Source organism: Taudactylus pleione, unplaced genomic scaffold (assembly GCF_031769625.1).
Source record: "Taudactylus pleione unplaced genomic scaffold, aTauple2 ptg000394l, whole genome shotgun sequence".
Classification (NCBI taxonomy): domain Eukaryota; kingdom Metazoa; phylum Chordata; class Amphibia; order Anura; family Myobatrachidae; genus Taudactylus; species Taudactylus pleione.
Window position 1 is genome coordinate 115,028 of NW_028284795.1, and position 12,738 is coordinate 127,765.

General features: G+C 48.7%; 1 protein-coding gene across 1 annotated transcript in view; it reads left to right on the forward strand.

Moving 5' to 3' along the window:
* MTSS2 (MTSS I-BAR domain containing 2) overlaps window positions 1–12,344 on the forward strand; it is a 120,978-nt gene extending 108,634 nt beyond the window's left edge. The window contains 2 exon segments of the mRNA XM_088446225.1: window positions 998–1,163; window positions 9,956–12,344. Of these exon segments, the coding sequence (XP_088302351.1) occupies window positions 998–1,163; window positions 9,956–10,740 (951 nt within the window). The 3' untranslated portion in view covers window positions 10,741–12,344.
* The last annotated feature ends 394 nt before the right edge of the window (window positions 12,345–12,738 follow it).

Here is a 12,738-nt window from a genome sequence, read left to right on the forward strand (position 1 = left end):
GCATGCAGGGGAGGCTTGCTGGGTCCAGTAGTTCCACTGTAAAGACAATGTTGTTAATTCTATTTTTTACACCCTACATACACTATCAACCCGCCACCCACTGCCCTTTATTGGGGGGGGGTCTCCAACTCCCCAGGGATCCCTGACCTGGGCTGACTAGCGATCAGGACTGACCTGGCTGTGGCACCGGCCCCCTGCTAGAAAAGGTCCGGAGCTGGTTTTAATTATAGGGGGACCCTTACGCAATTTTTTCCACCCTACAATTAAAACCAAGACTGGCCCTGCAGCCTGGTGCTGGTACCTTATATATGGTGGAACCCTACATGTTTTGCTCCCCGTAAGTGGAGGTTGGGGAGGGGGAAGTGGAGGTTGGGGAGGGGGAGGTGGGGGAGGGGGAGGAGGGGGAGGGGGAATCGGAGGAGGGGGAGGGGGAAGTGGAGGTTGGGGAGGGGGAATCGGAGGTTGGGGAGGGGGAAGTGGAGGTTGGGGAGGGGGGAGGGGGAAGTGGAGGTGGGGGAGGGGGAGGTGGGGGAGGGGGAATCGGAGGAGGGGGAGAAGGAAGTGGAGGTTGGGGAGGGGGAATCGGAGGTTGGGGAGGGGGAAGTTGGGGAGGGGGAGGTGGAAGTGGAGGTTGGGGAGGGGGAAGTGGAGGAGGGGGAGGGGGAAGTGGAGGTTGGGGAGGGGGAAATGGAGGTTGGGGAGGGGGAAGTGGAGGTTGTGACTTGAAAGGATCAGTTGGAGAGAGAGGATAACTACGAGAGGACTGTGGGACTGATTCAGCAAGGATCGCTGATGCGATTGCGTACGCAGTTCTGCTGTGTAGCTATGCTAATATGTGCTATCGCAAAGCACTCGCATGGACAACATGCAGGCGCCCACTTCCCCTCTCGCACATCCGTAATACCGTGCAATCCATCCAATACATCGCTTTCAGTCGTAATGATTTGTAGCGCAAACGTTGCAGGTGTACTCAGCATTACCTTTCTCTATGTCACAGCATGGAGAGGAGGTTTCCCCGGCAGCCAGCGACTTGGCGATGGTATTAACCCGCGGTTTGAGCCTGGAGCACCAGAAAAGCAGCCGTGACTCTCTGCAATATTCTAGTGGCTATAGCACCCAAACTACCACCCCTTCCTGCTCCGAGGACACTATACCGTCACAAGGTAAATCGTGTACACAGATCACAGCCATCTCCTGCTTCCAATATACAGTCCCATCATATGATAGCCATGTACACAGATCACAGCCATCTCCTGCTTCCAATATACAGTCCCATCATATGATAGCCATGTACACAGATCACACCCATCTCCTGCTCCCAATATACAGTCCCATCATATGATAGCCATGTACACAGATCACACCCATCTCCTGCTCCCAATATACAGTCCCATCATATGATAGCCATGTACACAGATCACACCATCTCCTGCTCCCAATATACAGTCCCATCATATGATAGCCATGTACACAGATCACACCATCTCCTGCTCCCAATATACAGTCCCATCATATGATAGCCATGTACACAGATCACACCATCTCCTGCTCCCAATATACAGTCCCATCATATGATAGCCATGTACACAGATTACACCATCTCCTGCTCCCAATATACAGTCCCATCATATGATAGCCATGTACACAGATCACACCATCCCCTGCTCCCAATATACAGTCCCATCATATGATAGCCATGTACACAGATTACACCATCTCCTGCTCCCAACGTACAGTCCCATCATATGATAGCTATGTACACAGATCACACCTATCTCCTGCTCCCAATATACAGTCCCATCATATGATAGCCATGTACACAGATCACACCATCTCCTGCTCCCAATATACAGTCCCATCATATGATAGCCATGTACACAGATCACACCATCTCCTGCTCCCAATATACAGTCCCATCATATGATAGCCATGTACACAGATCATACCATCTCCTGCTCCCAATATACAGTCCCATCATGTGATAGCCATATACACAGATCACACCATCACCTGCTCCCAATATACAGTCCCATCATATGATAGCCATGTACACAGATCACACCCATCTCCTTCTCCCAATATACAGTCCCATCATATGATAGCCATGTACACAGATCACACCATCCCCTGCTCCCAATATACAGTCCCATCATATGATAGCCATGTACACAGATCACACCATCCCCTGCTCCCAATATACAGTCCCATCATATGATAGCCATGTACACAGATCACACCATCTCCTGCTCCCAATATACAGTCCCATCATATGATAGCCATGTACACAGATCACACCATCTCCTGCTCCCAATATACAGTCCCATCATATGATAGCCATGTACACAGATCACACCCATCTCCTGCTCCCAATATACAGTCCCATCATATGATAGCCATGTACACAGATCACAGCCATCTCCTGCTCCCAACGTACAGTCCCATCATATGATAGCCATGTACACAGATCACACCATCCCCTGCTCCCAATATACAGTCCCATCATATGATAGCCATGTACACAGATCACACCATCTCCTGCTCCCAATATACAGTCCCATCATATGATAGCCATGTACACAGATCACACCATCTCCTGCTCCCAATATACAGTCCCATCATATGATAGCCATGTACACAGATCATACCATCTCCTGCTCCCAATATACAGTCCCATCATATGATAGCCATGTACACAGATCACACCATCCCCTGCTCCCAATATACAGTCCCATCATATGATAGCCATGTACACAGATCACACCCATCTCCTGCTCCCAATATACAGTCCCATCATATGATAGCCATGTACACAGATCACAGCCATCTCCTGCTCCCAATATACAGTCCCATCATATGATAGCCATGTACACAGGTCACACCCATCTCCTGCTCCCAACATACAGTCCCATCATATGATAGCCATGTACACAGGTCACACCCATCTCCTGCTCCCAACGTACAGTCCCATCATATGATAGCCATGTACACAGATCACACCCATCTCCTGCTCCCAATATACAGTCCCATCATATGATAGCCATGTACACAGATCACACCCATCTCCTGCTCCCAATATACAGTCCCATCATATGATAGCCATGTACACAGATCACACCCATCTCCTGCTCCCAATATACAGTCTCATCATATGATAGCCATGTACACAGATCACCCCATCTCCTGCTCCCAATATACAGTCCCATCATATGATAGCCATGTACACAGATCACACCCATCTCCTGCTCCCAATATACAGTCCCATCATATGATAGCCATGTACACAGATCACACCCATCTCCTTCTCCCAATATACAGTCCCATCATATGATAGCCATGTACACACATCACACCATCTCCTGCTCCCAATATACAGTCCCATCATATGATAGCCATGTACACACATCACACCATCTCCTGCTCCCAATATACAGTCCCATCATATGATAGCCATGTACACACATCACACCATCTCCTGCTCCCAATATACAGTCCCATCATATGATAGCCATGTACACAGATCACACCCATCTCCTGCTCCCAATATACAGTCCCATCATATGATAGCCATGTACACAGATCACAGCCATCTCCTGCTCCCAATATACAGTCCCATCATATGATAGCCATGTACACAGATCACAGCCATCTCCTGCTCCCAATATACAGTCCCATCATATGATAGCCATGTACACAGATCACCCCATCTCCTGCTCCCAATATACAGTCCCATCATATGATAGCCATGTACACAGATCACACCATCCCCTGCTCCCAATATACAGTCCCATCATATGATAGCCATGTACACAGATCACACCCATCTCCTGCTCCCAATATACAGTCCCATCATATGATAGCCATGTACACAGATCACACCATCTCCTGCTCCCAATATACAGTCCCATCATATGATAGCCATGTACACAGATCACACCATCTCCTGCTCCCAATATACAGTCCCATCATATGATAGCCATGTACACAGATCACACCATCTCCTGCTCCCAATATACAGTCCCATCATATGATAGCCATGTACACAGATCACCCCATCTCCTGCTCCCAATATACAGTCCCATCATATGATAGCCATGTACACAGATCACACCATCTCCTGCTCCCAATATACAGTCCCATCATATGATAGCCATGTACACAGATCACACCATCTCCTGCTCCCAATATACAGTCCCATCATATGATAGCCATGTACACAGATCACCCCATCTCCTGCTCCCAATATACAGTCCCATCATATGATAGCCATGTACACAGATCACCCCATCTCCTGCTCCCAATATACAGTCCCATCATATGATAGCCATGTACACAGATCACACCATCTCCTGCTCCCAATATACAGTCCCATCATATGATAGCCATGTACACAGATCACAGCCATCTCCTGCTCCCAATATACAGTCCCATCATATGATAGCCATGTACACAGATCACAGCCATCTCCTGCTCCCAATATACAGTCCCATCATATGATAGCCATGTACACAGATCACCCCATCTCCTGCTCCCAATATACAGTCCCATCATATGATAGCCATGTACACAGATCACAGCCATCTCCTGCTCCCAATATACAGTCCCATCATATGATAGCCATGTACACAGATCACACCCATCTCCTGCTCCCAATATACAGTCCCATCATATGATAGCCATGTACACAGATCACACCATCTCCTGCTCCCAATATACAGTCCCATCATATGATAGCCATGTACACAGATCACACCCATCTCCTGCTCCCAACGTACATTCCCATCATATGATAGCCATGTACACAGATCACACCATCTCCTGCTCCCAATATACAGTCCCATCATATGATAGCCATGTACACAGATCACAGCCATCTCCTGCTCCCAATATACAGTCCCATCATATGATAGCCATGTACACACATCACACCAGCTCCTGCTCCCAATATACAGTCCCATCATATGATAGCCATGTACACAGATCACAGCCATCTCCTGCTCCCAATATACAGTCCCATCATATGATAGCCATGTACACAGATCACACCATCTCCTGCTCCCAATATACAGTCCCATCATATGATAGCCATGTACACACATCACACCATCTCCTGCTCCCAATATACAGTCCCATCATATGATAGCCATGTACACAGATCACAGCCATCTCCTGCTCCCAATATACAGTCCCATCATATGATAGCCATGTACACAGATCACCCCATCTCCTGCTCCCAATATACAGTCCCATCATATGATAGCCATGTACACAGATCACACCCATCTCCTGCTCCCAATATACAGTCCCATCATATGATAGCCATGTACACAGATCACACCATCCCCTGCTCCCAATATACAGTCCCATCATATGATAGCCATGTACACAGATCACACCATCTCCTGCTCCCAATATACAGTCCCATCATATGATAGCCATGTACACAGATCACACCATCCCCTGCTCCCAATATACAGTCCCATCATATGATAGCCATGTACACAGATCACACCCATCTCCTGCTCCCAATATACAGTCCCATCATATGATAGCCATGTACACAGGTCACACCCATCTCCTGCTCCCAATATACAGTCCCATCATATGATAGCCATGTACACAGATCACACCATCCCCTGCTCCCAATATACAGTCCCATCATATGATAGCCATGTACACAGATCACACCATCTCCTGCTCCCAATATACAGTCCCATCATATGATAGCCATGTACACACATCACACCATCTCCTGCTCCCAATATACAGTCCCATCATATGATAGCCATGTACACAGATCACACCATCCCCTGCTCCCAATATACAGTCCCATCATATGATAGCCATGTACACAGATCACACCCATCTCCTGCTCCCAATATACAGTCCCATCATATGATAGCCATGTACACAGATCACACCTATCTCCTGCTCCCAATATACAGTCCCATCATATGATAGCCATGTACACAGATCACACCCATCTCCTGCTCCCAATATACAGTCCCATCATATGATAGCCATGTACACACATCACACCATCTCCTGCTCCCAATATACAGTCCCATCATATGATAGCCATGTACACAGATCACACCCATCTCCTGCTCCCAATATACAGTCCCATCATATGATAGCCATGTACACAGATCACACCATCTCCTGCTCCCAATATACAGTCCCATCATATGATAGCCATGTACACACATCACACCATCTCCTGCTCCCAATATACAGTCCCATCATATGATAGCCATGTACACAGATCACAGCCATCTCCTGCTCCCAATATACAGTCCCATCATATGATAGCCATGTACACAGATCACCCCATCTCCTGCTCCCAATATACAGTCCCATCATATGATAGCCATGTACACAGATCACAGCCATCTCCTGCTCCCAATATACAGTCCCATCATATGATAGCCATGTACACAGATCACACCCATCTCCTGCTCCCAATATACAGTCCCATCATATGATAGCCATGTACACAGATCACACCATCTCCTGCTCCCAATATACAGTCCCATCATATGATAGCCATGTACACAGATCACACCATCTCCTGCTCCCAATATACAGTCCCATCATATGATAGCCATGTACACAGATCACCCCATCTCCTGCTCCCAACGTACATTCCCATCATATGATAGCCATGTACACAGATCACACCATCTCCTGCTCCCAATATACAGTCCCATCATATGATAGCCATGTACACAGATCACAGCCATCTCCTGCTCCCAATATACAGTCCCATCATATGATAGCCATGTACACACATCACACCAGCTCCTGCTCCCAATATACAGTCCCATCATATGATAGCCATGTACACAGATCACAGCCATCTCCTGCTCCCAATATACAGTCCCATCATATGATAGCCATGTACACAGATCACACCATCTCCTGCTCCCAATATACAGTCCCATCATATGATAGCCATGTACACACATCACACCATCTCCTGCTCCCAATATACAGTCCCATCATATGATAGCCATGTACACAGATCACAGCCATCTCCTGCTCCCAATATACAGTCCCATCATATGATAGCCATGTACACAGATCACCCCATCTCCTGCTCCCAATATACAGTCCCATCATATGATAGCCATGTACACAGATCACACCCATCTCCTGCTCCCAATATACAGTCCCATCATATGATAGCCATGTACACAGATCACACCATCCCCTGCTCCCAATATACAGTCCCATCATATGATAGCCATGTACACAGATCACACCATCTCCTGCTCCCAATATACAGTCCCATCATATGATAGCCATGTACACAGATCACACCATCCCCTGCTCCCAATATACAGTCCCATCATATGATAGCCATGTACACAGATCACACCCATCTCCTGCTCCCAATATACAGTCCCATCATATGATAGCCATGTACACAGGTCACACCCATCTCCTGCTCCCAATATACAGTCCCATCATATGATAGCCATGTACACAGATCACACCATCCCCTGCTCCCAATATACAGTCCCATCATATGATAGCCATGTACACAGATCACACCATCTCCTGCTCCCAATATACAGTCCCATCATATGATAGCCATGTACACACATCACACCATCTCCTGCTCCCAATATACAGTCCCATCATATGATAGCCATGTACACAGATCACACCATCCCCTGCTCCCAATATACAGTCCCATCATATGATAGCCATGTACACAGATCACACCCATCTCCTGCTCCCAATATACAGTCCCATCATATGATAGCCATGTACACAGATCACACCTATCTCCTGCTCCCAATATACAGTCCCATCATATGATAGCCATGTACACAGATCACACCCATCTCCTGCTCCCAATATACAGTCCCATCATATGATAGCCATGTACACAGATCACACCATCCCCTGCTCCCAATATACAGTCCCATCATATGATAGCCATGTACACAGATCACACCCATCTCCTGCTCCCAATATACAGTCCCATCATATGATAGCCATGTACACAGATCACACCTATCTCCTGCTCCCAATATACAGTCCCATCATATGATAGCCATGTACACAGATCACACCCATCTCCTGCTCCCAATATACAGTCCCATCATATGATAGCCATGTACACACATCACACCATCTCCTGCTCCCAATATACAGTCCCATCATATGATAGCCATGTACACAGATCACACCCATCTCCTGCTCCCAATATACAGTCCCATCATATGATAGCCATGTACACAGATCACACCATCTCCTGCTCCCAATATACAGTCCCATCATATGATAGCCATGTACACACATCACACCATCTCCTGCTCCCAATATACAGTCCCATCATATGATAGCCATGTACACAGATTACACCATCTCCTGCTCCCCGGATACTAATCATTTACTTGATAATGTGTAAAAAAAAAAAAAAAAAAAGCTTAATCCAACTTTTTGTCAAAGTTAATTAGTGACAAAAACTTTGAAAAGAAGTGATTGCATTAGTGTTCCCACCCTTGCTGTATTAATACTAAATTTCCACTGAAGTCACCAGCATCCCTCACTAGTGACATAAATAGTGTATTGGAGCGCACCTGTGTGCAGGTAAGGTGTCACCTACCTGCAGCATAAGTACACTGGTCTCTGCGGCCTCCGGGGGTAAAAGCTACAAAATGGATGCAAAGGAACAAACCTGGCAGATCCAGGACGCACCAAGCAGGAACAGGGTACAAAGATATTTCCATGGCACTGACGCTACCCCTGGGCACGCTGACGCTACCCCTGGGCACGCTGACGCTACCCCTGGGCACGCTGACGCTACCCCTGGGCACGCTGACGCTACCCCTAGGCAGAGTTCTGTCCAGCGGCGGATGTCAGTCTGCTGCTCCCCCATTACAATCCGCCACCTCAGTGAGTCTGGCTACACTATGACTGGCAGTGACTTCCCATTGGAAGCGCTACCTGTCAATCACACACAGGTGACTCCTCCCCCTGGGACTGCGGTGAGCAGTGGGAAGTCTCTCCTTTGCCTATTGGGCAGCCCTATCCGGCTCCTGGAGCTACAGCCGGTGCAGTCCCTAGAAGCCAGGTGGGGCTGCGCATGCGCGGGTCCCGGCGCCTGTCACATCTGCAGCGCAATCGCCTTGTCCCTGCAGCCTGGGCGGGACCACAGTGTCTCCGCAGTGCAGGTAGGATCAGCGGCTGCGACCTTGATCTAAGAGGGCAGGAGCCGCTGCCAGTTATGTCTATCATAAATACATGGAACAAATATGGCACAACTGGGCGTCCTCCAATCCTGAGTGTCCGGACGAGAATAGTACATGGGCCCAACAAGAGGCTAGTGACGTCTGTAATGGAGGTTACAGCCTTCAGTGTCAGATAAGGGAGTAAGAATAGCACGCAGGCGTCATAAGTCCGGGCTGTACTGGAGGGAGGGTAGAAGGAAGTCCTTGCTGGAACAGACCCACATCAAAGCCCGGCTACAGTATTCCAAAAGACACGTGGGAGACCTGACCCTGTGGGTGAAGGTTCTACGGTCTTATGAGGCCAGAACTGAGCTCTAGAGTCACAATGTGGGCTGGCTGCGCGTCCCCTCTGCCGGGGTGGGCTGGCTGCGCGTCCCCTCTGCCGGGGTGGGCTGGCTGCGCGTCCCCTCTGCCGGGGTGGGCTGGCTGCGCGTCCCCTCTGCCGGGGTGGGCTGGCTGCGCGTCCCCTCTGCCGGGGTGGGCTGGCTGCGCGTCCCCTCTGCCGGGGTGGGCTGGCTGCGCGTCCCCTCTGCCGGGTGGGCTGGCTGCGCGTCCCCTCTGCCGGGGTGGGCTGGCTGCACGCGTCCCCTGTAACCGCAGCTGCATTGTGTGATTGCCTGTGCGACACGGATGACGTCCTCACCGTAGACGGATAATTTATATTGTACGTTGCACCACGGATCATGTGATCTCCTCTTGTTTCCCCCCCGCAGGCTCTGACTATGACTGTTATTCGGTGAATGGAGACGCAGATGGCGAAAGCTCCGGTGACTATGACAGATCCTCTACTGTTCCCAGGAGCAGCAGCTTGGCGCAGAACTACCGCCGCATGCTGCAAACCAAGCGCCCAGCCTCTACAGCTGGTCTGCCCAGTGCCATGCCACCCTCTGGATCTGCTCCACCTCCCCCGCAATCTGGATCTACTCCGGGGGTGGCAACAATAAGACGTACTCCTTCCACCAAACCCACAGTCAGACGCACTTTGTCCAACGCCGGACCCATTCCGTGCCGCCCCCCAATTGTGCCAGTCAGAACCCCCACTGTGCCAGACTCTCCCGGCGGAGGACTGGGAGGACGTTCTCGCGTAGGAAGTGAAGAGTGTGTTTTTTATCTAGGATGTGATGACGGAAACCCGCTGGACTACGCCAAGTCTTCCCCTAAACGGCTCAGTCTCCCCAATGCCGCCTGGGGAGGGGCAGGGGAGATGTCTGTTTACGGAGGGGGTGGAGGGGATGAGGAAGAGATGGGAGGAGGTCTCCTGGCTGCCAATCGGCACAGCCTGGTTGAGAAAATTGGCGAGCTTGTAGCAGGGGCACACGCCCTAGGGGACGGTCAGTTCCCCTTTCCCTCAGCTCCAGACAAGGGGCAGGTACCAGCCCCAACAGGTGGGGGAAGTGGGTCAGAACCCCCAGCTGGTGATATGCTGGCATCAATACGCAGAGGGGTACGGTTACGCCGGACCCTGACCAACGACCGGTCTGCACCCCGTATCTTGTGATGTGGGTGGATCGGTTGATGGGATTGAGGATTGGTGCTGCAAACGGGGAGGGGAGTGACACATACCGTGAGGCGCGGAATGGCAAACCAGGAAACCAAGGGGTGCTTAACCATTTCTCTGCAGGTTTATCCAGACCTAGAGGGGTTAAGTTTGGCGACTGAACAAACTGTTTAAACCATTCCAAGCTGGGAGGATTCATCGGCTGGTAAAACCTTACAGACCATTTATTTTCCTGACATATAACATTATATTGAAGAACATCACTATTGAGATTAAAGTAAATGGTCTGTAAAGTATTTCAAGGTTCATCACAGCTTATAAGATATATCTACACAACATATAGCACTGCGCCCGGCACAAGCCCCTATATACACTGTATCGCACTCTCTTCTTTTGGATTTGCAAAGCATTAGAGTTCCAGCCATGTTGGTGTAAATCCGGCCGCTGTTTCCGTGTTGATATAACCTGGGATTTGGCTGCTATGAACATAGAAAGATAGTGAAGTCTCTGTAACACACGTCCTCACAATGACATTCTGACATACAAAATGGCCGTTGTCCGGGCAATCATTCATAATTCTATGTCTGCAGCTGCAACTTCTCTGCTGGCTATTACCATGTGTAACGGTTATCTATTACCACACTGTACTGGCTGGCTATTACCATGTGTAACGGTTATCTATTACCACACTGTACTGGCTGGCTATTACCGTATGTAACGGTTATCTATTACCACACTGTACTGGCTGGCTATTACCATGTGTAACGGTTATCTATTACCACACTGTACTGGCTGGCTATTACCATGTGTAACGGTTATCTATTACCACACTGTACTGGCTGGCTATTACCGTATGTAACGGTTATCTATTACCACACTGTACTGGCTGGCTATTACCATGTGTAACGGTTATCTATTACCACACTGTACTGGCTGGCTATTACCATGTGTAACGGTTATCTATTACCACACTGTACTGGCTGGCTATTACCACGTGTAACGGTTATCTATTACCACTGTACTGGCTGGCTATTACCATGTGTAACGGTTATCTATTACCACACTGTACTGGCTGGCTATTACCGTGTGTAACGGTTATCTATTACCACACTGTACTGGCTGGCTATTACCGTGTGTAACGGTTATCTATTACCACACTGTACTGGCTGGCTGTTACCGTATGTAACGGTTATCTATTACCACACTGTACTGGCTAGCTATTACCATGTGTAACGGTTATATATTACCACACTGTACTGGCTGGCTATTACCACGTGTAACGGTTATCTATTACCACACTGTACTGGCTAGCTATTACCACGTGTAACGGTTATCTATTACCACACTGTACTGGCTGGCTGTTACCACGTGTAACGGTTATCTATTACCACACTGTACTGGCTAGCTATTACCACGTGTAACGGTTACCTATTACCACACTGTACTGGCTGGCTGTTACCGTGTGTAACGGTTATCTATTACCACACTGTACTGGCTGGCTGTTACCATGTGTAACGGTTATCTATTACCACACTGTACTGGCTGGCTGTTACCATGTGTAACGGTTATCTATTACCACACTGTACTGGCTGGCTGTTACCATGTGTAACGGTTATCTATTACCACACTGTACTGGCTGGCTGTTACCGTGTGTAACGGTTATCTATTACCACACTGTACTGGCTGGCTGTTACCGTGTGTAACGGTTATCTATTACCACACTGTACTGGCTGGCTGTTACCATGTGTAACGGTTATCTATTACCACACTGTACTGGCTGGCTGTTACCATGTGTAACGGTTATCTATTACCACACTGTACTGGCTGGCTGTTACCGTGTGTAACGGTTATCTATTACCACACTGTACTGGCTGGCTGTTACCATACAGTCCCGGCTATCACCATACAGTACCGGCTGGCTATTACCATGTGTACCGGCTGACTGTTACCATACAGTACCGGCTATCTATTACCATACGGTACCGGCTGACTGTTACC